The following is a 25,075-nucleotide window of genomic DNA, read 5'->3' on the forward strand; positions in this document are numbered from 1 at the left end:
GGGGAACTAATGGGCATCACTCGTCCGGTCGGCCTCCTCCACCTTGACTAGACTAGCAGTCTTCCACCCTGGGAACAGTGACAAGTTCAATCCATCCACCCCCCACCCCCACCCCCAATCCTTCCTTTGCATGCACTGGGTGGAAATTGTTGCTCCTGAGCGGGCTTGGGAGAGAAGAGGGAGGGAGTCTTGGAGACACAAACCAATGGAAGACGGAGCAGGGCCCAGCAACAACTTCTTGATTGGTGGAGAAGTGAGCGCATGCACTACCTCCCCCGAGCTCACAAAGGGGTTCGGGGGCTGGGGAGGGCGGAGAGGGAAGAGAACCATCTCTCCCAGCTCTTCTCTCTTCCTCCTCCCCCTCCTCCTTCTCCTCCCCCTCCTCCCTGCAGAGAACCTAATCACCCGGGAGAGTTACCTCATTTTAGTTTGCATCTGTTGTGTATCAATTATTTCAGCTTTAGGCTGAACCAACAAAGGATGCTTCCAAAGGAAAGAGAAGGGGAGGAGCCTGGAGGCGTGAGTTTGAAGGGTCGGGGCACCTCCCGGTCTTCCGAGAGATTTGGGTCTCAAAGGATGTAAGAAGGGGGCCCTGCAGCTAATCCACCAGCCCAAAGAGGCTCCTTTGTTGTTTGTCCCTGCCCGGCTTGGTCCTGGCTTAATTAAGTAACCAGTTGCAAAGAATTAATTGCACAGTCACCCCTTCTCTAAGGAAGGGCTTTTCCCACCCTGAGCAAGCTCGGAATAAAGGCTTCAAGTATCTTCTTTCTCCCGATGCATAATGATGGGAGGAAGATTTCTTTGTGGTGAGTGGAAAATTACTTGGAAGCCCGACTTCCACTGTCATTACTATTGAACATTCCTGAAGTCTGAACAATGGCGTAAGACTCCCAATAACAAGGCCTTTCCTTTCAAAGAAGCATACAGTTTCTAAAGATAAAACCAGTCAAATGAAATCCCACTCTCTGCAAGAAACCTTTTCTAATCCCTCTTAATTCTAGTGCCTTCACATGAAGCCAGATATTTTAAAAGCTTTAGCGCAGTATCCGGCATTTTGTTCTCTTGGAGAATATTCTCCAGTTCATTTTACAGATGAGGAAACTAAGGCAAACACGCTTAAGGGTGGAACGGCTAGTGAATGTCTAAGGTAGGATTTGAACTTGGGTCTTCCTGGACTTCAGGCCCAGAGTTCTAACCACTGGGAGACCTACCTCTCCCAAGCATTTATATAAATGTTTATTATTGTTATTGTTTATTTCCATTGCATCCCCTCTATATCTTGCTTGTATATAGCTGTTTCCCCCCCCCAACCCCCATTAGACTGTCAGCTCCTTGAAGGCAGGGCTAGTTTTTGTCTTTCTTTGTATCCCCAGTACTTAACACAGTTCAAGGAATGAAGTGCTTAGTGCTTATTGATTGACTTCTTGATAAACACATTACAGATACTCAACAAATCAAATCCCAGCATTTTAGTTCAATCTATTTGCCTTGTGGTTGAGTAATCCATTGTTGTCTTTAAAACACGAACAATTAAAAAAAAATTGAGTCGGATTGCGTAGTCCTTGATATAATTTACACAATTTGGATTACAAACTGAATCAACCGGGGCAGCTAGGTGGCGCAGTGGATAGAGCACTGGCCCTGGAGTCAGGAGTACCTGAGTTCAAATCCGACCTCAGACACTTAACACTTACTAGCTGTGTGACCCTGGGCAAGTCACTTAACCCCAATTGCCTCACTAAAACAAAACAAAACAAACTGAGTCAACCACCAGGATTTGGGGTGTGCTAAATGCAAGATGAAATTAGGAAATGGCTGCATTTTGTCATGATCATATTGGAAAATTATTTCAAAATGCACATCCCTTGCTTCTCTGCAGAAGTGAGGAATTATGGGTGTAGAACGCTGCATACTCAGACCCAACTAATGTGATCAAACAATTGCTGAATTGTTCCCCTCGCTTTTTTGTTATTGTTACTAGAGATGGCTAGCTGGATGGAAGAGGGAAAGGATACTTTCTGAAAGAAGGATTGTTTAATCTCAAAAGATACCAATAAAAACAGTTTTTAAAGAGTGATAGGGGGAGCTAGGTGGCGCAGTGGATAGAGCACCGGCCCTGGAGTCAGGAGTACCTGAGTTCAAATCCGGCCTCAGACACTTAACACTTACTAGCTGTGTGACCCTGGGCAAGTCACTTAACCTCAATGGCCTCACTAAAAAAAAAAAAAAAGAGTGATAAAGGGAGGGAGTTATTTCAAATGAACCCATGGAAATGAACTTTCTACTTTTTTCTTTAAACTTTTATTCGTTTAAAGCAAACTTTTGAATGGCGTACTATATGTGTCAGAGCTGCGGAAAGTCCAAGCCCCATCCTTGACCTCCCAGAAGTTTTCAGTCTAAGCAAAAGGGGGATCAATTTCACAAATACTTGTAATAATAAGGCAGACTGTAGTAGCAGAGCAGAAGTTGGGGGTGGCACTGGGCAGAGAGGAAGGGATTACAGTCCTCTTTAGAGCTATGCTCTCAACTAGGGGTTCCGAACCTAAGCCTGTGAGCTTGTACTTTAAAACATTTTGAAAACTCTTTCACTATAATCTATTTTCTTCTTACTCCTGTCTCTTATTTGATTCATTTAACAACATGACTACAGAGCAGGGGGGTCCAAGGCCTCCGCAGGGCACAGAAAAGATAGAGAACACCTTCCCTAAAATGAAAGTTCGATATTGGAAAAATACCCCGAGGATGTTCTATAAAATAGCCAACGATTGTTGAGAAATAGGTGACGTTTTCATGCTAATTGCAATGGAAGCAGAGAGTAAAACAACGGCTCCCCAAAGCTGTGCAAACACATTTGAGGAGATGTAACAGTAGCTGGCCAGCGGTGGGGGGCTTGGTTATCGGGCGCACACGTTTGGTTGGGGGGGGGGGGGACACACAACAGTTTTTTAAAAGCAGCGTCCAAAATAATATCAGACACGTGGAGATGCCGGGGATTGAACCCGGGGCCTCATACATGCAAAGCATGCGCTCTACCACTGAGCTACATCCCCAACCACGTCTCTTACTTTTCGAGGGAAATGCCTAAAAAGGACGACTCTCTCACTATGTTTTCTTTTCCCCGGAAAATTGTTATTTTAAAATTAAATGAAATAGCTACACCTTTCAAAAAAAAATTCACGTTATGGTTAGATAACAAAACAATAGACGAGAAAAGAAAGCTAAATAAAAATTTAAAACCAAGAAATCTGCACATCTCCTTAATTCAGCTCCTTGGAATCACAGAAAAAACTGGATTGGATCTTTCTTGCCAAACTGTTTATAGATTTCTTTTGTTTGCAAGTTCCTATTTTCTGATGTGGTTCAGGAATAAGGGAGAGAGAGGGAGAGAAGGAAGGAAGGAAGAAGGGAGGGAGAGAAGAGAGAGAAAGAAGGAAAGAAAGAAGGAAAGAAAGAAAGAAGGAAAGAAAGAAAGAAAGAAAGAAAGGAAGGAAGGAAGGAAGGAAGGAAGGAAGGAAGGAAGGAAGGAAGGAAGGAAGGAAGGAAGGAAGGAAGGAAGGAAGGAAGGAAGGAAGGAAGGAAGGAAGGAAGGAAGGAAGGAAGGAAGGAAGGAAGGAAGAAGGAAAGAAAGAAGGAAGGAAGGAAAGGAAGAAGGAAAGGAAGGAAGAAGAAAAGGAAGAAAGGAGAGAAAGGAAGAAAACTAAATACTTACTCTCATAGTTACTTATTTTTTAAAACACATTTTATTAATAACTTTTGTCTTTACATCACAGTCCTTTTCACTCCCTAATCCCTATAGAGCAAACCTTCCCTTTAATTCCCCCCCATGCCCTCCCAAAAACAGAAAAGAAAATCCAGCAATCCAGAGATTTTAAATGGCATGGTACACAACATTCAGCCCTGTGGTCCTCTACATCTCTCAACCATTCATCACTGGTGATCCTGGCATATGAGCTCAGCTTCCTGTTGGCCATATTTCCATTACCATTGATAGAGTCATGGTATCCATTTTCCATTTCATTTTGCATTCCTTCCTCCAAGACTTCCTGTGTTCTTCCAAATTCTTCATACTCATCATTTCTTTTCTTTCTTTTTTTTTTATTTTATTTTTTTAAGTGAGGCATTTGAACTCAGGTCCTCCTGACTCCAGGGCCAGTGCTCTATCCACTGCACCACCTAGCTGCCCCTATACTCATCATTTCTTATTCCTTGATATCACTGTTAGTTTCCTTTATGAATTTGTTCAGTTGTTTCACAAGTAATGCGAACTCACTTCCAGTCCTGTTCTTTGCTACCATGAAGGACTCCTATGAATATCTTGGTATATATTGACTGTTAGTTTCTGGATTTGACCTCCTTTGGTTGTGTGTATAATTTTAAATGCACAGATTTTAAAAAAAACAACAGGATTACAAAGAAGCCAATTACATTGAAATAGTTATCAAAATATTTTAAAATAAACAAGTTTTGAGGTTACGTTAAGAACCTCTCCCCAGCCAATGAGAGCCCATTAAAAGTGGTGGAAAGACTGTCTCAGAAATGGGCTTTGACACACGTGACTATAAATGTGAGGACGTTCTTTACTGGTCCATGGAGTGACCTCGATGTGCCTATTCATCTTGTATGACCCTTGCTAATTTCCATAAATGTTCCAATGAAACTCCTGGATGATAGATTTCAGAGCAGATAGGACCTTAGGGCCATCAAACAGAACCTCCTTTCTTTATTTCCAGATAAAGAAACTGAGCCAGAGGGAGACTGAGTGACTAGTTCATGATCACAAAACTAGTAAGTGATAGAAGCAAGATTTGAACTGAGGTCTTTTGGTTCCTCTCTTTCCACTGTCCTGGCCTTGCTGCTGGTCTTTTAATGTTTCATGGATAATAAGAAAACCCTAAGGGGCAGCTAGGTGGCGGAGTGGATAAAGAACCAGTCCTGGATTCAGGAGGACCTGAGTTCAAATCCAGCTTCAGACACTTGACACTAGCTGTGTGACCCTGGGCAAGTCACTTAACACCCATTGCCCTGCAAAAAAATAAATAAGAAAACCCTAAAATGTCACAACCCTTTGTCACCTCTGCTCACAATAAATGTCACTGAAGTAAATAAAATACACTTAGTGTCTCTGGTCTGGGTTACTAGGCTGATTTCTTTTGAGTGGCCTTGGAGCTCTTGGAAGGGACCCTGTGGTGTTCCAAGCTTGGATAAAATCAGAATGATGTCATCTTTTTTTTTTTTTTAAGTGAGGTAATTGGGGTTAATTGACTTGCCCAGGGTCACACAGCTAGTAAGTGTTAAGTGTCTGAGGCCGGATTTGAACTCAGGTCCTCCTGACTCCAGGGCCCGTGCTCTATCCACTGCGCCACCTAGCTGCCCCCAGAATGATATCATCTTAAGAATTAAATCAGGGGCAGCTAGGTGGCGCAGTGGATAAAGCACCAGCCCTAGATTCAGGAGGGCCTGAGTTCAAATCTAGCCTCAGATATTTGACACCTATTAGCTGTGTGACCCTGGGCAAGTCACTTAACCCTCATTGTCCCGCCCCCCCCAAATAATTAAATGAATTTTCGTAATTACCCTCCCCAGAAGTCATACCCTGATGCCTCAGCTTGACATAGAAGTTACCCACCTAGAAGGTCCCTTCTCCACCAATCAACCTGGCAAAGGATCAGGGATTTAGATCTGAAGGACTCCTAGGGACCATCAAGTCCAGGGAGTCTCATCCTGGGATCCACAGAGCCCATAGTTCTCAGGGGGTCCTTGAGTTTGGATGTGGGGAAAAAAAAAACCCACATCTTTCTTTTTCCAAACCTCTAACTGAAATATAACATTTTCTTCCATTTAGTTATTTTTTTAAAAGAAGGGGGCCTTAGACTGCCAAAAGGATCTATGACCCCCTAAAAAATTAGGAACCCCCGTTCTAGTCCAACCCCTTCATTTTACAGACACGGAAACTGAGCTTAAGCGACTTGCCAAGTCTAGGTGGCATAGCTAAAATTTGAACCCAGCTCCCCTGGTGTGACAGTTGTGAAGCTAAGATCAGAACCAGAAGAGACTAGCTGCCTTAACCTCCTTTGTTAGAACGTAAGCTCCCTGAGGGCAAGGCTCTGCCTCATTTCCATCTTCCTTTTCCCTATCTAGCTTAGTGTCTGGTGCTGAATAAATGCTTGGTTGATTGAAGCAATCAGTTTAGGATACTTTAGTTAGGGTGCGATGGAAAGTAAACATTAAACCCCAGGAGAGGACCAGAACAAGCATTTATAAAGCACCTACTGTGTGCTAGACATTGCTGAGCACTTTACAAATATCTCATTTGATCCTCACAACCCTGTTTTACAGATGGGGAAACTGAGGCAGAAGAGGGTTAAAAAGGAAGGATGGCGAGAAAAGGGTTCTTTCCTCCCCTACTCTTGAATAAACATATACCCAGGAAATGCAAGGTAATTCTAATAAAAGAATACGTAATAATAGTCAATATTTACATAGTTTGAGCTTTGCAAAGTGCTTTATATATACTATTTCACTGGATCAGTTTGAATAGTGCATTCACTAAGCACTTACTTTGTGCCAGGCACTATAAAACCGCCAGTGAAGAGGATTACATGAAGGCAAAGAGAAAATACATTTTTGGGCGGGGGGGGGGGGGCAGGGCAATGAGGGTTAAGTGACTTGCCCAAGGTCACACAGCTAGTAAGTGTCAAGGTCAAATTTGAACTCAGGTCCTCCTGAATCCAGGGCCAGTGCTTTATCCACTGCGCCATCTAGCTGCCCCTGAGAAAATACATTTTTAAAAAAAAATTCTCCACTCTTTTCAATAACCCATACCACCTAGAAAGGGAGTGAGATTGAGTGGATAGTAAGCCCAGCACCAAGGTCTCATCAAGTCCCACCTTGGACACTTACAGACTAAATAACCCTAGGCTAGAATTTAGCTCTTTTGTGTTCCGGGCAACTTTTTAAGGCTATACATTGCAGAAGAGGTGCCAACCTTCACTGGTGGAAGGAGTTTCCTCTCCAGGGAGTTCCCAAGCCAGTGCAATGATAAATCCAGTCTCTAGTATTACAAATGATTTAGCAGGGCATTCAGGAACCCACCTACTTTCCTAACCTTATTTCACTCATTTTCCTTTATCTATTCAGCTATGTGCAAACAAGATACAGAAAGGATCAAAGGAGGGTAGTCTCTGCAGAAAGGCAGTAAGATTAAGGATGTTTGGGAAAGCAGGAGGTAGCTCTTCAGGGGAAACTAGGAGCTAGAAATGAGGAGGAGAATCATTCCAGGTCTGTGAGACAGCCAGAGAAAATGCTCAGTCAGGAGGTTGGAATGTCCTGTTTGAGACACCAAAAGCAGGGAGACAGATCTCAGTGACCTCTAAAAGATGGAGAAAACATTTAAGATGAAATCTAGGGCGAGGCAGATAGGTGGAGCAGTGGATAAAGCACGGGCCCTGCATTCAGGAGGACCTGAGTTCAAATCTAGTCTCAGACACTTGACACTTACTAGCTGTGTGACTCTGGGCAAGTCACTTAACCCCAATTGCCTCACCAAAAAAAAAATAATGATTATATCTCTTTATCTCCCTATCTCCTTACTGTTCCAAATGAACAATAAAAAAATAACAAACCCCCTCATAACAAATATGCATCGTTCAGCAAAAACAAATTCCTTCACTAGCCACATCAAAAATGTTTGCCCCATTTAGCATTTTAAGGCCATCACTTCCCCGGCCAAAGCTGGGTGGCCCGTTTCACCTTCAGACTTTGGACTCATGGTTGATCCAAGTTCTAAAATCTCTTAAAGGTGTTTTTCTTTATAATGTTGTTGTCACGGTACACGTCGCTATCCTAGGTCTGCTCCCTTCACTCTGTATCAGTTTATAGAGGTTTTACATATTTCCTTCGGAGCTGTCCATTTCATTATTTCTGATGACACAGTAATATTGCATTTCATCTCTATACCTCAGCTTCTTTAGCCATTTCCCAGTAGGAGGATCCCACCCTCCCCTTTAGTTTCCAGTTTGAGTCTATTATGAGAAGAGTTACAATGAAGTTTTTGTACATATTGGTTGTGTTTTTTAAAATTAAATTTTGCTATTGCTAATGACATCAGTTTGGGGTAAGCATATGTTAATTTATTCAATAGTATACTAGTAGGGGCAGCTAGGTGGCAAAGTGGATAGAGCACCAGCCCTGGAGTCAGGAGGACCTGAGTGCAAATCCGGCCTCAGACACTTAACACTTACTAGCTGTGTGACCCTGGGCAAGTCACTTAACCCCAATTGCCTCACTAAAAAAAAGAATTATACTAGTAAAGGTTTGACCACATGTCTTCCTAACGTCTCATGATCTCAGGCCTCTGTGGTAGAGAAACCTGGAGAGAGCCTCAGCATACCAATTTAGCACAAGCAGAAGAAAAAACCCCCAAAGCCCTAGAAGCTCTAGAAGCAAGACAGCCTCTTGGGATCCTCCAAGGGTTTTTATCCTCTTTTGATAGAGACAGGTCATTAATACAATGTTCAAAGCTAATATGTTGGGGCAGCTAGGTGGCGCAGTGGATAAAGTACCGGCCCTCGATTCATGAGAACCTGAGTTCAAGTCCGGCCTCAGACACTTGACACTTACTAGCTGTGTGACCCTGGGCAAGTCACTTAACCCCCATTGCCCCGACAAAAAAACAACAACACAAAAAAATCAAATAAACAAAGCTAATATGTTAGCGGTATTCAATTCCATTGGTTGACATGACTTGAAGGTGGTCTGCATTAAAATGATGACATCAGGGAAAAGAATGTTAAAAGTTGCTCCAGGCAAAGTCCTTTATCCTGGTGTGGTTTGATCCCATCATTCCTTTACTGAGTTAGACAAAAGGATCCATCTCCATTTCTTTTGTTCCTTTGGGTTTGTCCCAAATAGAAGAGAACTGGACTTTCTGGAGTGGGGGAGAGAAAGGACTGAGAAACTGATCTCTGGGTCCCCCTAAGAAATACATTATTTTTTTTGTTTTGTTTTGTGTTTTTTGGGGGGTGGAGAGTTAAGTGACTTGCCCAGGGTCACACAGCTAGTAAGTGTCAAGTGTCTGAGGCTAAATTTGAACTCAGGTCCTCCTAAATCCACGGTTGGTGCTTTATCCACTGCACCACCTAGCTGCCCCCTGCTGACCTAGATTTTGGCAACGCCACCTAGCTGTCCCAGAAATACATTATAAATAATTATTTTCTCATATGGTCCTTTCCCTCTTTTTAAAAAAATCTCTTTGTGGGGTACAGATCTAGTAATGGTATAGCTGAACCAAAGTGCTGTGTGTGTACAATTTAGCAACTTTTTGGTCATAGTTCCATTTTAATTTTTTGTTTGTTTTTTTACAGAATGACTAGGCCAATTCATAGTTCCACCAACAGAGCATTAGTCTCTCTGCCTGTGGTTTCCTCATCTGTAAAAGAGAGATAATAATAATACCTACCTCTCAGGATCGTTTTGAGGATTAAATGAGATAATTTATATAAGGCATTTGTTATATGTTAGCTATAATTATTCGTTATTCTCTTATTTCATCTTGGCCAATTATATAGTTATGAGGTAGAATTTCAGAGTTGCTTTAATTTAATTTGCATCTCTCTAGTTATTAGTGATTCAGAGCATTTTTATATGATTTTAGATAGCTTGGATTTCTTTGAAGACTGCCTGTTCATATCCCTTGACCATTTATTGAGTGAGGAATGGCTCTTTTTCTTATAAATCTACATCAGTTCCTTAAATAGCTTGGAAAAGAGACCTTTATTAGAGAAACTTGCTGTAAAGATTCCCACACCCCACCCCCTCCTCCAATAACCTGTTTCCCTTCTTGTTTTAACTGTGTTGGAGTAAAATTCCATAAATGTAGAGTAAGGCACATTCTCTCTGAGCAAGGTAACATTTTATTAACAGGGGCACCATCTGCCAATAGTCAGTGCCCTACCTCAGTTTATCTCCAAGCTGAGGGACAGCTCCTCCTTTTTTAGTTTTGGGGGAGTAAAGAACAGAGAACAGAACTTCATAGGTGGGGAAAGAATATGATTGGTTACAGGGTTGGCAGAATCAGGGGTGAGGATAATGTCAAGGGGAAATGGTTGTGGGGGTCCTTAGGTATTCCTCTGTAAAGAATTACACTCTTGGGGGCAGGTAGGTGGTACAGTGGATAGAGCACTGGCCCTGGATTCAGGAGGACCCGAGTTCAAAGCTGGCCTCAGTCACTTAACACTTACTAGCTTTGTGACCCTGGGCAAGTCACTTAACTCCACATTGTCTCTCAAAAAAAAAAAATTACACTCCTAGGGGCAGCTACGTGGTGCAGTGGATAAAGCACTGGCCCTGGATGCAGGAGGACCTGAGTTCAAATTTAGCCTCAGACACTTGGTACTAGCTGTGTGACCCTGGGCAAGTCACTTAACCCTCACTGGCCTGCCCCCCCTCCAAAAAAAAAAAAAAGATTTACACTCCTTGCGCACAGTCCAACTAGAATTAAAATGGTCTTTGGTTTGGGCGCTAGAGAAAGTGACTGAGAAGACAGCTTCAAGGAGAGGAAATGGCTTAGAAACATCTTCCTCCCAAAACAGAAGGAAGGCAAAAGCTTTTATAGAGGATAGATGGGGAGACCACCTGAAAATGGAAAGTTCCTTTTGGGGGTAGGGTGGGGAAAGCTTGGATGCTTGTCAATCCTGAGAGTTGAGGGGGGATGATTATTATTATTATTATTATTATTAAGGAATGATGATCCTGACCTCTGGGGTTATCTCTGTTTTGTGGATAGTAGCCATGCCTAATTGACTTTCCTGCTATAGAATTTTATCTCCCTTCACTTCTTAGGTGTCTGTCCTGATATTTAGTTGGCCAAGCTAAACTTTAATAGCCCCTTAACTCCTGGATATGTCTGTCCTGTTATCTGGTCACCTTTGGTTTTGCTTCTCAAAGGAGAAACTTCTGACTTATCCTAAACCCATGTCAACAACATCATTGAATACAGAATTGAGGTGTGGGGGGCAATGTGATTGGTTTGAAATTGGGAATGAGGGGGGCTAGCAACAGCCCCCTCCTTCCATCCTGTGACTGAGAAGATCTCATTGCTTGAATACACCTGCAAGGTCAGAGATAGTGGCCAAGACTTCTTTGGACTGCAACCAGATATCCCTGAAGGACAGCTTGATGGTGTAAAGATACTAGACCAGACTCCCTGGTGTCCACCTGACAGGCCCAAGGATAACACATCTCCTTGAGGCAAGAATAGAACAGTGATTAGCAGGAGAACTGGGTTTCTAAACTTAACTCTTCTCAGGCCAACTGAATTTCTGCATTAAGTTCAGAACAAAGAAGCACGACTTAATTATAGGGCAAAATCAAATAATCATAAATAGGATCAATTAAAAAATGACATAGAATCATTTAATCTTCTCATTTTGTGTGGGCAAACACTTTGAAATGTCCCTCACAATTGTCCATTTTCTCTCCTATAATCCTCTATTGCTTGAACTCTTTTCCTCTCCAAAGATCTGACAGGTAATTTCTTCCTTGTTCTTCTAAGATCTGCTTATGATGTCCCCTTTAGTGCTTGTCACCCTTTCATACATACTTTTAGAATTCTGGCTTCTCCTGGGGTATTCTCTTCCTACAGTCAGGAGGTAAGCTCCTTAGGTGCAGAGAATTTTTCACTTTTGAGTTTGTACCCCCTAAACAGCTCATATAGTGCTTGGAACATAGCAAACATTTTTTTTTTTTGCAGGCCAATGGGGGTTAAGTGACTTGCCCAGGGTCACACAACTAGTAAGTGTCAAGTGTCTGAGGCTGGATTTGAACTCAGGTAGTCCTGAATCCAGGGCCGGTGCTTTATCCACTGTGCCACCCAGCCGCCCCCCATAGCAAACATTTAAAGCAATGCTTTTTCATTCATCCATTTTCTATTTTTTCCTATTATAATTATTCATGTGTGACTGTTTCCTCCTGTTGAACTAACAACCTTAATCTGAGAGAGACTCAGTTTCCTTAACTACAAAATGAGAATAGTGCTCCCATAACCAACCTCATAGCATTGTGAAAGAAAGTGGAGACTACTGATGGAATTCAGCCATCGCATCTTTGTGTTCTCAGTGGCCAAACAGGAGATCTTACAGACAAGGTGCATTTCATTGGATTGAAATAGCTTGGCATGAATACTTTGTCCAACACCCCCCCCCCCCATCTTAGCTTTGAAATGTTTCTCTTCCTTTATTTGTTTTCCCTTTTTTGGGGGGGGCGGGGCAATGGGGGTTAAATGACTTGCCCAGGGTCACACAGCTAACAGGTGTCAAGTGTCTGAGGCCAGATTTGAACTCAGATCCTCCTGAATCCAGGGACAGTGCTTTATCCACTGCACCACCTAGCTGCCCCCCTTTCTCTTCCTTTAAAGCTCAGTAGGGGTACCATATTCTCCCTCCCTTCCTCCCTCCCTCCAAGATAAATCCACAGGCATTTATCTTGTAAGCACTTACTATGTGCTGGGCACTATGCCAGACCAGGGATAGAAAGAGGGAAAACCAAGAGAGGTCCTGCCCTCAAGGAGTTTACATTCTAACAAGGAAAATAACTTTCAGGAAGTTTCCTCCTTGGACTCCCACCAGGTGGAAATAATTGTTCCCTCCTGAAATTTCTCTCACCACCTGGTTTGATCTGTCCTAAGCACATATCACAAGGAATCTATTGTGGAATCTATTTGTGCGTTTTGGTACTAGATTGCAAGTTCAGAAGGGACAAAGTTTGTTTCCTTTTTCTAAACATTTTATTTTTCAGGTATGTGATGGAAAATTTATTCCTCCATACAAAACAAATGCTAAACATAAAAGACTAAAAGTATGCATCAATATAACAACTTCAAGCAGGATTCAGTAACTTAACCATTACAGTTTTTTATTTTTGCTCTCCACAGCTGTTCCTACAACACCTGGACACATAGTAGATCCTTAACAAATACTAGTGGAATTGTTGAGTTGAAGAAATTTGGGGGTCCAGAAAGGTCAAAAGGAGACTTGGGAGGAGCTGTGGGGTTTATCAAACTATTTCATATAGTGCTTCACTCTTCATTCAATTAAACAAGCATTTATGAAGCATCTACTGCAAATGGACCTCCTATAATGGGTAGTGTGGTGTAATGGGAAGAGAGCTGTTCTTTAAGTCAGGAAACATGTGTTTACATCATGCCTCCCACACAGGAGCCCTGTGACTCCAGGCAAGTCTCAATTTACAGGTCCAGTCCTCACACCTTTGTTCGAAGATAGAGAATGCAGAAGGCCTTTCCCTTAAGTGACTTCCCTCCTTCTCCTCCATCATGACCAGTATTTACATTGAGCCTTATGCTTTTACATATATAAAAGGAAACTTAGAGGCCATTCAGTGCAGTTCTACCATTTGACAGATGAGGAAACTGGGACCCAGAGATGTGAAGAAACTTTCCAAAGGTCTTTCTCTCTGTCTCTGTTTATCTCACACAATATTTACAATTGATCATTTTAAGCCTCACGTTCCGCTGAGAGGTATCTCCCTCTCAAGCTGCAGTCAGTCCAAGAAGCATTTAATAGTTTATTATGTGTCAAGTGCTGTGCATACAAAGAAAGGTAAAAACAGTACCCACCCTCAAGAAGCTCACATTCAAAAGGGAGAACTAATTAGGCACATATGCATATATATGTATATATTCATACACATATAACATATCTCTTCTTGTCTATTATATATAATTATTTGTAGTGTTATTATATGGTATGTAAAAATAGGTGGTAGGTAATATACATATTATATATAATTGCATGTGTGTATATATAATAGAAAGACTATCTTATATATGTATATGCATTGTATATGTTATGTGTACATTAAATATGTAAATAATAGCCGGGAGATATTGTACACATACCATATGTGTATATACAATAGATGGGAGGTGATATATGTGTATATGTGTGTGTTATATATAATTATATGTGTGTCTAGATGCACACACTAGGTGGGAGGTAACATGTTATATATGTGTATTTATAATATATATGTATTATATATGTATCATACATATATTATATGTGTGTTGTGTTTTATATAGCTGTATTATATAGCATATGTGTATGGTATATTATGTGTGTTGTATTGTGCATATCATATATGTATTCTATAGTATATATGTATTTATATACACACCTATAGTATATATGTATTATATATAGATGGCAGGTGATCAGAGAGGGGAAGGCAAGTCAAGGACTAGTTAGGATAAAAGTCATTTTAATATAAATACATTTAAAAATCATAACAGAAAAATTCTGCTCATTTAAGGAATATAAGACTCATTATTTTTTAAAGATCACTTCTTTTTTTTTTAAGTTACACATGTGTAGTCATGCAAAATGTTTCCACATTAGTCAGGTTGTAGATCACTTAATTTTTACGAGAAATTATAATTTAAGAGAACATTCATTAATCTTTTAATTCGAACGGAAAAATTGTTTGTTTTTTTAATGGAAGCACTGGGTTGGCTTTTTTAAAGAGAGAAATTAAAAGCTTAAGGCCTCCCCGTCGGGGAATCGAACCCCGGTCTCCCGCGTGACAGGCGGGGATACTTACCACTATACTAACGAGGATTGCCTTGCGAAAGAATGCTGTCACCTGTGTCTTTAAAGGCACGGGCCGGCGCGAGGGCTCCCGTCAATGACTGTGTTCCATGAATTTTTGTTCATACGAGTTACAGCCGAGGGAAGACTGCCCTAAAACAGGCCCAAAGGCCTCCCCACTAACCCTTCCTTTTTAGTGGGTCAAGGTCAAGGTCAAGGCCAAGACCGGCGCGCGCGAGCAGGCTCGCGGCTCGCGGCCGCCCCTTCCGGCTGAGTCAGGGGAGTGGAGGACGCCATAGTCTGTCCCTGGAGGGGCGGAGGTCCTCGTCTGTGATTTCCGTGACTTCTGGCGAGGCCCGAGGGTGCGCCCCGTGGAGCTCAAAGTAAAAGGAATGACTTTAAAAAACGAATGGTAACCATGCAGGGGAGGGAAAAAAAAAAACCAAACCTAAAAAGAGAACTTCTGCCGAAACCCGGGATCGAACCAGGGACCTTTAGATCTTCAGTCTAACGCTCTCCCAACTGAGCTATTTCGGCCGCTGGTGGGGCGCTTGCCAAGACCTCACTACTACCTCTCGCTCGCGCGGAGCCTTCCCGGAAGCTCCTCAGGCTCCGCGCGAGCGAGTCTCTCCTTCTACCAGAGCCTCGGTCTCGAGCAGAATCCCGGGCTCTAGGCACCGCCTTGGTCCGCTCCAGGCTTTGCACCGGAGGCCGCAGAGCAGAGGCCATTCCCGCCTCGCTCGGCGCTTCCAAAAGCCTGACTCTGCTCAGAACTTCCCGGAGGATTCCATGACTCTACCTCCTGCCTCCGCGCCTTTGCACCGGCTGTTCCCAATCCGGAATGTACACCGTCACCTCTCAGGTGTCCGGGGCTTCCTGCTACCCTCACCAGGGCTCCCTTCCATCCCCACCCCCACCCCCTTTAGAATGTAAACTCCCCGAGGGCCGGCACTGCTTACTTGTTTTATTTTTGTACGTGCTAACAATAATAACTAGCATTTCTACACCACAAAATAGATATTATCTCATTTGATCTTCACAACAACCCTGGTAGGTAAATGCTTATTATCACCATTTTATAGATGAGGAAGCAAACAGAGCTGAAGTGACTTGCCCAGGGTCACACAGCTAGTAAGCCTGCGAGGCTGGATTTGAATTTAGGCCTCTCCTGGTTCTAGGTTCATCCCTCTCTCTGTGGCAGCATCCCTAACAAAATGTCTGACGCATAGTAAGAGTTTCTTCAGTGTTTGTTGATTGACTAAGTGGACAACTGGAAGCTATGAATGATTTCCAAGGGAGAGCACAAAAGATAACATTTCTGCAGCTGTGTGAGAGACGAGGTGTGGACCAGAGCTCTGGGGAGATTGTTGCAATAGACCAGGTGGGTGGGTGATGAATGAAGACCTCAGATCCTGGGAGAGAGAGGAAGACTGAACTGGGCATGTCTAACAGCTTGGAGCTGACTTTTTTTATATCACACTTTGAGGTTTCAAAAGTACTTGATAAACATTATCTCATCTAGATAAACTGATGGAAAGTTTCCCTTAGGGGAGAGTGAATGAGGGTGTCATAAGACAGAAGAGTTTGGGGGAGGGGGAGGGATGCTGAACTTGATGTTAGAGTCTCACCTTTGAAATACTCAAGGAGAGTTCAAATCTGGCCTCAGACACTTGACACTTAGTAGCTGTGTGACCCTGGGCAAGTCACTTAACCCTCATTACCCCACCCCCAACCCCCCCAAAAGAATTACACCTCTTGCACACAAGCCAAATAGAATAAAATAGTCTTTGAAATACCCAAGGAACACATAGTTCAGTTAAATTCACCAATAATTTTATTACGACCTTCCCAGGTTCCTTCAGTTGTCAGTGTTCCTCTGCTTACCCTTCCCACCCCCATGTTGCATTTATATAAACAAAAAACACTTTACAAATGTTCTTTCATTTGAGACTCACAAGGGTGTTTTTTAATTCCCATTATTAAGGGAGAGGCAGTAATGACATACAGCCAGTGGCTGGATTTGAACTCGCCTCCTTATGAATTCAGGTCTATCACCTCCAATGAGCCACCTAATTGAGGGTGCCACCATGGTTGTGCTAAAGTATGCTAGGCACTAAGTATCTGAAAAGAAAAACCAGTCCCTGACCTCAAGGAGCTCACATTCTACTGGTTGGTTAAACCTAGGCCTGAAAACAATTGGAGATGGTGGGGTTGGAGCTTTGGGGAGAATCATTAGAAAGAGAGATGGAAATTTGGGAGTCATCTTTAGAGATTATGGGAGTTAAGGAAATTGGTAAGGGAGTGTTAAGGGCTAAAATTCTAGCTAAACTGTCTAAAATATCTAATGAGTGGTCGCCAATAAATTATAAGCTTTAGCAAGAGTTAGACTTTTAAGTATTTATTAAGGAAAATAAGAATTTGGTAAAGAGAGAGAAAGGCCTAGATTCCTATCTATTAAAGGGAGAGCACATTTCTAGCCCGGCTCTCCACCAGCGTCCTCAGGAGAGAGAGCGAGACCGAGCGCCAGTCTCTTCCTTCCTCCTCCCACTAGCCCGCATCACTTCCTGACGCCAAAGAAAAGACTCCTGGTCTTGCCCTCAAAGACCTTCGCTTCATGGGCGGAACTCTTCTACAGTAAGTCTCCAGCAGGTGGCGTCATTCCAATCGTTACAGGAGGAAGAGGAGATGGCCAAGTATGAAATATTGGGGAAGGGCAAATCAGGGCAACAAGCATTTATTAGGCACCTACTATGTGTCAGATACTGTGCTAAGGGCTAGGGATGCAAAGGAAGGCCTCAGGGAGCTCACAGTCTAAAGGGGGAGATGACATGCAGTCAAATTATGGGACAAACAAGGTTTATACAGGAGCGATTGGAGATGATTGACTGAGAGAAGGCATTGGTATTGGGGGTGGAGGAGGATGGGGTTTTACCTAAAGGGGTCAGGAAGAGGATCAAAAGTCCGAAAGAGTTATTCTCAAGGCTCAGGGAGGAGAAGCAGGACCTCCAGGAAAATGCCTGAGAAGGGAGAAGGTCACTGAAAGAACGAATGCTCTTTGAAGGCAGGGACTGGTTGGTTCCCTTTTTTTTGGGGGGGGGTGAGTTGGCAATGAGGGTTAAGTGACTTGCCCAGGGTCACACAGCTAGTAACTGTCAAGTGTCTGAGATTAGATTTGAACTCAGGTCCTCCTGACTCTGGTTCCTTTTTGACTTTGTACCCCCTGACAAAGTTAGGACACTGCCTTGCACAGAGTAGGCACTTAATAAAGGCATGTTGATCAATTGACTTGGAGACACGAGTTCCAATTCTGCCATTGACATTTATGAGCTGGGTGACCATTCTCCTCTGAGCCTCAGTTTCACCATCTGCAAAATGTAATAGCTAATACTAACCCCTAGCATTTACAGAGGGCTGTAAAGGTTTGCAAAGCGCTTCACATATGCTAACTCATTTGATCCTACTCAGTGTAAACAATAATACTTGCAGCATCCACTCCACAGGTCTGTTTTGAGGTTACATGAACTCATGTAAGAAGTTATAGCCAGGAAAGCCCTATAAAATATAAAACAGCTTAAAATGTTTTAAATTCCATTTTTGTTATCTATTGTTTTCTCATCACCATTTTGGAAAATATCTACCCCTCCTTCCCAAATTTTCTACTTAACAAGCCATCCTCTTGTTACAGAAAAGAAAAAAAAAAAGACACCCCCCCCCCAGCCCCCTCAGTTCACCCAAACCAGCCAACAGATGAACTCCGTTTGACTTTATATACACTATTCCAAACCCATAATCCCCCACCTCTGGAAAGAAGGAAGGTGGATTTTTCTCCCTGTTCCCCAGGGCCAGGTCAGGCTGGTTGTAGTCGGGGAAGCTAGGTGGCACAGTGGATAGAGCACCGGCCCTGGAGTCAGGAGTACCTGAATTCAAATCTGGCCTCAGACACTTGACACTTACTAGCTGTGTGACCCTGGGCAAGTCACTTAACCCCCATTGCCTCACTAAAAAAAAAAAAGAGAGAGAATTGAGTGTTGTCATTTTGCATATTGATTTCCCAGTTAGAAATGTCAGCTATTGCTAATCAATGATCATGGGACCACAGGGAATGGGCCGGATGAGGTCACCTCATCCACCCTCTCATTTTACATATGAGTAAACTGAGGTTCAAGAGGGAAAGTGACTCGGCCAGGATTGTGGAATGAATGATTATATATAATGTATCAATTATATAATATATGCGGTATATTGTATAAAATAGACCACAATACATAATATAGGCATTGTAATGTATGTGACTACATACTATATAATCTAATTATTAAAACGTTAACTTCTAAGTCAAAACTAATTTTTGAAAAGGAAAGAAAAATAGGGGAAAAGAAGGGTAAGGTTTTCCCCTAACTCTTCAAGGTTCTTAAACCTCAAACAGGTGGCTTTCAGGATGTAGCTTCCTGACTCAATTTTGCTTGTTTCTTTTTTTAAACTCAATTTTGTTTTTCAAGGAAAAACAAGTTGTATGGCCTCCCCGTCGGGGAATCGAACCCCGGTCTCCCGCGTGACAGGCGGGGATACTTACCACTATACTAACGAGGAAGTGCCTTAGCCAAGAATTTTCAGAAGCCTCCATGTAACTACCACGTGTCTCGGCCTGACTTTGTCACGTGCTCTTGCTGGTTTCCAGACTCGTGTGTGAGCAGGCTGGAGTTCAGATATCTTGCATGGGAGTTTGCAATTTACCCCAGGCCTTGCAACTTGCTCCGGTGGGATCCCCTCATTCCCTCCTTACTCTGCATTTACAGAGGTACTCCTGACAGTGGAAATGTCCCCAAATTTGTGCGGATAAATAAATTAAAAAAAAAGAAAAAGGAGCGGGGGAAATCTCTTGCTACACCAGCCTTGGCAAAAGCAGTGTTTTTAAGTGTGGGGATGTAGCTCAGTGGTAGAGCGCATGCTTTGCATGTATGAGGCCCCGGGTTCAATCCCCGGCATCTCCAGCGCATTTGTTTTCCTCGAGCCCCCAAAATTATGCAAGGGGGCGCCATTCTGGCCTAGAACGGCCCCATTTAAAGGAGACACCCAGCCTTGCCCCGGGAAAAGTCACTGGGGTTGCTGCAGGGAAGGTGGGGAGGGGACTTGCCTGCCCTCTAGCTCCCCCTAACGGCCAGATAGGTCTGCGCAGGAGACAGAGATGCGGAGGGTTTGGTCTCAATCTGTCCATTGGGATGCTTCTCCCTCCGCCCCTGCCCACCTTGGGCCTGGCACCTTGCGAGAAAGCTACGCATCCTCATGTGGCATCATGACTCTTGGGGATCGCTCCTTCAGCCCGGATGATTTAGGGGAGTGCCACCAAACCATGATGGTGGCTTCTCAATATTGCCTAAAAAAAGATTGCTACATATTGACCTATTTGTAAGTTACAGAGCTAGAGGCTGTGTGGTGTAGGGGAGAGCCGGGCTTCAACTTTTTTCCGCTCGCGACTCCTTTTCACTGGAGACATTTTTACGCGGCCCCATAGGTATAGACATTAAACATTTGCTGCCAAATTTTTCATGACTCTCACACTCAGTTACAAGGTAACCCACAGCTTAAGAAGCTTTGGCATGGAGAATGGGTCTCTGAACCATAGATGACACGGGTTCAAGTCCTGTTTCTGAAGCTTTGGCTCTGTGACCCTGGGCAAGTCCCTCTATTCCTTGGTGCTCTTTCTAACTCTAAATATTAGGATCTTGAATATCAGATTTCTGGGTGGTCTGAGTTTTGAAAAAAAAAAACATTTTGCCATCTCTCTCTACATACATGTGTGTGTATATTTATATATGTGTATATTTGTATGTATATACATATACATGCACACGTATTTGTCAAGATGTTAGATCAATACAAAGAAAACCGATTACATTTGCAATAACTATCATAATATTTTTGGTTTTTTTGCAGGGCAATGAGGGTTAAGTGACTTGCCCAGGGTCACACAGCTAAGTGTTAGGTGTCTGAGGCCACATTTGAACTCAGGTCCTCCTGAATCCAGGGCCAGTGCTCTATCCACTGTGCCACCTAGCTGCCTCCCACAGTATTTTTAAAAATGTTTTACCTATGTATTTTATGAGTTTAAAAATATCATCCTTAGCTATGTGATCCTGGGCAAGTCACTTAACCCTTGGTTGCCCCACAAAAAAAAAAATCATCCTGAGAATCCTTAGGCCCTGCCAGATTGCTGAAGGGATCCAGGACACAAAAGTGGATAAACTCCCCTGTTCTGTAAGTTCCCGAGGAGGTGCTTCCCTCAATGAGTAGAGGGAATTCCCTTTAAATGACAGGCCTAGCCACTTTGTGGACGAAGGTATAGATGGGTGGCATCTTTATAAATGAGCAGATCTTCACTAGGTGGGGAGGCTAGTAAGCTAAGCCCAGGGAGACAGTAAGTACCTCAAATATTCTTTTTAAAAATTTTTCCTCAACCTCTCATTTGATTTGATTTTTTTTTTAGTGAGGCAATTGGGGTTAAGCGACTTGCCCAGGGTCACACAGCTAGTAAGTGTCAAGGGTCTAAGGCCAGATTTGAACTCAGTTCCTCCAGACTCCAGGGCCAGTGCTCTATCCACTGCACCACCTAGCTGTCCCTACCCCAAATATTCTTGCCAGGTCAGAGCGCTGAGCCGAATTGTTTGCACTACCCACCAGGCCACATAGCCAACTCTAGAAGTCCCCTAGTTCAATACCTTCCTTTTACAGGTGAGGAAGCTGAGGCCTGGAGATGTGCAATGATTCTCCCCCCCCCCCCCCATGTCAATAAGTGGCAGAACCCTAAGCCTTTCCCACTGTACCATTTGCCCCCCTGAAACGAGCAGAAACACCAAGATCCAGAGTCTTAGTTAAATAAATTTATTTCCACCAAATGTCTACCTATTTACACCAGACGGCATAAGAAAAGGATTTCCTTTCTCAGTAATAACCTAGTCCTTGGCATTTGTTCCTGTTGCCGCCATTGTGATTATAAGGGAAGATGGGGAGAGCCATGGAAACACCCCTCTCCAGTCCCACTTTCTCTCTGGGGAGTGGAAGCTGGTACTTGGTGGTCATGGGAGCAGAGGATCAACTAAGAAAATGCTGCGTGCCTGTGTGTGCAAGGGCCTCGGGAATTCAAGGGAGTGGGAGATGTGTCTCTGGTCCTCAAAGAGTTTAGATCTAAGGGTGTGTGTGGGAAAGGGCAGAGGAGAGGATAAGAATACTCAGTCCCACTGAGTTAGGAAGTGAGAGAGAAATGCTCATTTTGTTTTTTAACTTCAGAATTAAAAAAAAAATTTAATAAGAAAAGGGCAGTTTTATTTCAAGACAGATGCTGCACTAGGTCCTGGAGAGCTAAGCATAAAAGTGAGGTAGTCCCTGCCCTCAAGGGGCTTATAGTCCACCTGAGGGACACTAGATGTTCACGGTCCAGTAAACAGCCTATATACAAAGTCCACAGTGACCTGAGGGAGGGGAACAAGAGAGGACGAGACTGAAAGCTGGGGAATGAGGGAAGGTCTCTGGGTGGTGGGGCACTGGAGCTGAGCCTCGATAGGGTCAAAGGGTTCTAAGAGATCGCTGGAGAGAGAGAACACCTGGCATTTGGAGGCAGGAAGGCAAAGATCGGACAGCATGTCACTACCAAGAAGTACCCCAGGCCAGGGAGGCCCGACAGGGTTTCTGAACACCAAAGGAGTCTGTCAGTATCACTCTCAGAGAAGATGTGGCCACGGCACTACCGGAGGAGCAGAGCAACCTGTAGCATGGATGTGGGTGAGGAAGACCCGCTCTGGCAGCCACATGAGGGACGAGGCCGGCCACAGGGCGCCCAAGTGGGCAGGAGGTGCTGAGGAGGTGACACAGCCTATGTGGCAGCAACAACACTCCTGAAAAACCAGGCTTACTGGGAGCTTCGTCACATGGGAGGAAGAGATGGAGCCGGCTCTGCGGGATTCGATGTGCCCCCTGGGAGCAGGCCAGGGCTGCCCGGGAGGAGTCCTGCTCTGTGCTGAGGGGCCAGGCCTGAGCCCTTCAGGGAGAGGCCGGTGCCGCCCGGCCCAGTAAAAGCCATAAGAGCTGCTGGGGTGTGGAAGCTCAAGGTGTGCAGGGCGGCCAAAGCCGGGAGACTTCGTTGTGCACAGCCTGGGGGAGCCATTCGCAATACTCCGACAGCAGATCTGAAAGAAGATTGGGGATCAATCCCTCGGCTGCAAAGGAGACAGCCCAGGGTCCGTCCGTGCCTTTGCTTGCCTGCCACCCTCCTAGCTGGCTCTCCAGGGGTCTGGTGGGGGCACAAGGCAGCAGAATTCAGTGGAGAGAGCCCTGGACTTGGGTGGCAGGAGGTGGGGGGTCTGAATCCCACCTCAGATACTTCCTGCGTGACCAGTGCATGACATCTAACCATTCTCGGCCTCAGTTTCCTTACCCAAAAACTCTCACACAATCTAGCTCACAGGGTGATGTGCTCTGTAAATGTATCAGTGGATGCTATCATTGGGTAAACAGTCCTTTGACAAAGCCTTGGATCACAGCTGGCACTGAGGGAGCGCTACACTGCCAGCCTCATCTGACCCTCACAACGCCCTGGGAGGTGGGCACCCTTATGGTCATTTTACAGAGAAAGAAACTGAGGCTGAGACAGAGTCATCCAGCCAGTGTCCAAGGCGGGATTCAGACCCATCTATCTTCTGCACCAAGTCCAGGGACCTTTTCCACTGAATCCTGCTGCCCAACTAAGTGTGTGAGGCAGAATCTGATCTCAAGACTTCCTGACTCCAGGTCCTGCAATCCATTCACTGGCCCCTTGGCGACCTCCCTTATTCTACAAGCCAAACCCAGACTCTTGCTGAGGGGCTGAAGGCTGTGCCGCTGGGAGGAGGCCCTGGCTCTGGGTGGGGCCTTCAGGGCTGCTCTGCTACTTACACTTAGGCTCCTGCTTCCAGGCCTGCAGTAAAGCATCCCGGCAATCGGCTTTCTTGGAAACCAGGCCTCTCAGGAGGCTCTCCGTCCTGGGCTGGAGCCTGGAGGGCAAAAGTCCCCCCCAAATACCAGTCAAATCCAGGAACTGGCCCCAGGCAGAGACACATGCTCGTCCCCACTCCTCCAGGACCCAAGCCAGCCTGGGTGCATTGCTGACGACAGGGTGGCAGAGGTGCCAGTGGCCTTCCCTGGGTAGAAAAGGCACCCACCAGGAAGCTGAGGCCCTCTGCTCTCCAAGCCCAGCAGAGAGAAGGCAGATAATAGAGAAATTGTTCCTGCAGGGCCCCAGCAAACTGAGCAGGGCAGTCTTCAGCACCCCCCCCCACCCCCCCGCCATGTTGTGGGTTGTGGGGAAAGGGCACTGCAGTGGGCTGCCAGGTGTGGTGGTGGCCCGGGAGTCAGGGGAACCTGAGTTCAAGTCCGGCCTCAGACACTTAGTAGGAGAAAGAAAAGAAAGGGCCCTGATTCTGCTAACTTATTACTGATGTAACTACAGGCCCATCTGCTGCCCTCATCTGACGGAAGGGGTTGGACCAGATTTTCCCTGAGATCTCTTGCAGTTCTAGATGCCATTACTGTGTGTGTGTGTGTGTGTGTGTGTGTGTGTGTGTCCGTGTCCGTGTTCCCCAAACTTGCCCATGAGATCCTCCCCAGCGCACCCCCATAGTCATCTCTGGACCCTCACGCTCCTCAGAGGCTGAACACAGGGTCCAGGGAGGGGTTCAGCTAATAGTGCATGTTTACATGGGGCTTTACAAACACTGAAACCACCCTGGAAGGTGGGGGCTCTTAGTATTCCCATTTTATAGATGAGGAAACTTGGGCAAAGAGAGGTTAAGTGACTTGCCTGAGATCACACTGCTAGTGTTATGATTCGAACTCAGGTCTCCCTGGCTCCAGGCCCAAAGCTCTATTCACCACACCACACCTGGTGCAGGCTCTGGCATCTCCACATGCCCTGATCAAGACCAAGTGAGGTCTGAGGGGCTCACAGACAGACCCGGGGCAGAGGTGGAGGGCATGGGAGGGAGAAAAAGGAGGGAAGACCAACGGAAAAGAACAGAGCAAAGGTGTGGGTGCCCAGGGCCAGGGCATGGGTAGGATGTTTGATGCCTGATTTAAGAGGCTGGCAGGAATGCTCCCCTCCTCTCGGCCCCTCCTTCCGTGCTGTGCCCATCTCCACAGATACCACTTACTTGGCCCACGTCTTGAGCATTGTGCTGGGGCTGGACAGCAAGCAGCTCCTGTGACGGCTGAGCTTTTTAAAGACCTGGATGGGGAAGGAGGTGGCTCTGGTGAGGGGGGACTTGCTCCCTCTCCCATTGTCACCATCCAGGGGCCAAGCACCCCAAAGGGACCCCACCCTTCAAAGAGAAGGGGGCTGCTCACCTCTCCTTCCAGGAAAAACCTGGCAAAGTACTTGTAGCGGTCGAGCCCCTCGGGGTAGGCCACCTGCACAGCAGGGAGCTGCCAGCCCACGCGATCTGCAAAGA

The 25,075-nt window shown here is 44.9% G+C and overlaps 1 protein-coding gene and 5 non-coding genes across 8 annotated transcripts in view; 1 reads left to right on the forward strand and 5 right to left on the reverse strand.

The window, feature by feature from the left end:
- Window positions 1-2,978: 2,978 nt before the first annotated feature.
- On the reverse strand, window positions 2,979-3,050 carry TRNAA-UGC. The gene has a single exon. It is a non-coding gene; the product is annotated as a tRNA-Ala (tRNA).
- An 11,508-nt stretch (window positions 3,051-14,558) lies between these two features.
- Window positions 14,559-14,630, reverse strand: TRNAD-GUC. Its single transcript has one exon. It is a non-coding gene; the product is annotated as a tRNA-Asp (tRNA).
- A 434-nt stretch (window positions 14,631-15,064) lies between these two features.
- Window positions 15,065-15,137, reverse strand: TRNAF-GAA. The gene has a single exon. It is a non-coding gene; the product is annotated as a tRNA-Phe (tRNA).
- Window positions 15,138-19,118: 3,981 nt separating this feature from the next.
- Window positions 19,119-19,190, reverse strand: TRNAD-GUC. The gene has a single exon. It is a non-coding gene; the product is annotated as a tRNA-Asp (tRNA).
- Window positions 19,191-19,519: 329 nt separating this feature from the next.
- Window positions 19,520-19,591, forward strand: TRNAA-UGC. Its single transcript has one exon. It is a non-coding gene; the product is annotated as a tRNA-Ala (tRNA).
- A 1,872-nt stretch (window positions 19,592-21,463) lies between these two features.
- DHX37 (DEAH-box helicase 37) overlaps window positions 21,464-25,075 on the reverse strand; it is a 41,419-nt gene continuing 37,807 nt past the window's right edge. For all 3 annotated transcript variants that reach the window (XM_043979156.1, XM_043979155.1, XM_043979154.1), the window contains exons 24-27: window positions 24,972-25,066; window positions 24,779-24,852; window positions 23,526-23,623; window positions 21,464-22,780 (exon numbers count right to left, since the gene is read on the reverse strand). In XM_043979156.1, coding sequence (XP_043835091.1) covers window positions 22,698-22,780; window positions 23,526-23,623; window positions 24,779-24,852; window positions 24,972-25,066 — 350 coding nt within the window. In that variant the 3' untranslated portion in view covers window positions 21,464-22,697. The remainder of the gene's footprint in view (window positions 22,781-23,525; window positions 23,624-24,778; window positions 24,853-24,971; window positions 25,067-25,075) is intronic.

The sequence above is a fragment of the Dromiciops gliroides genome, chromosome 1, assembly GCF_019393635.1.
Source record: "Dromiciops gliroides isolate mDroGli1 chromosome 1, mDroGli1.pri, whole genome shotgun sequence".
NCBI lineage: Eukaryota > Metazoa > Chordata > Mammalia > Microbiotheria > Microbiotheriidae > Dromiciops > Dromiciops gliroides.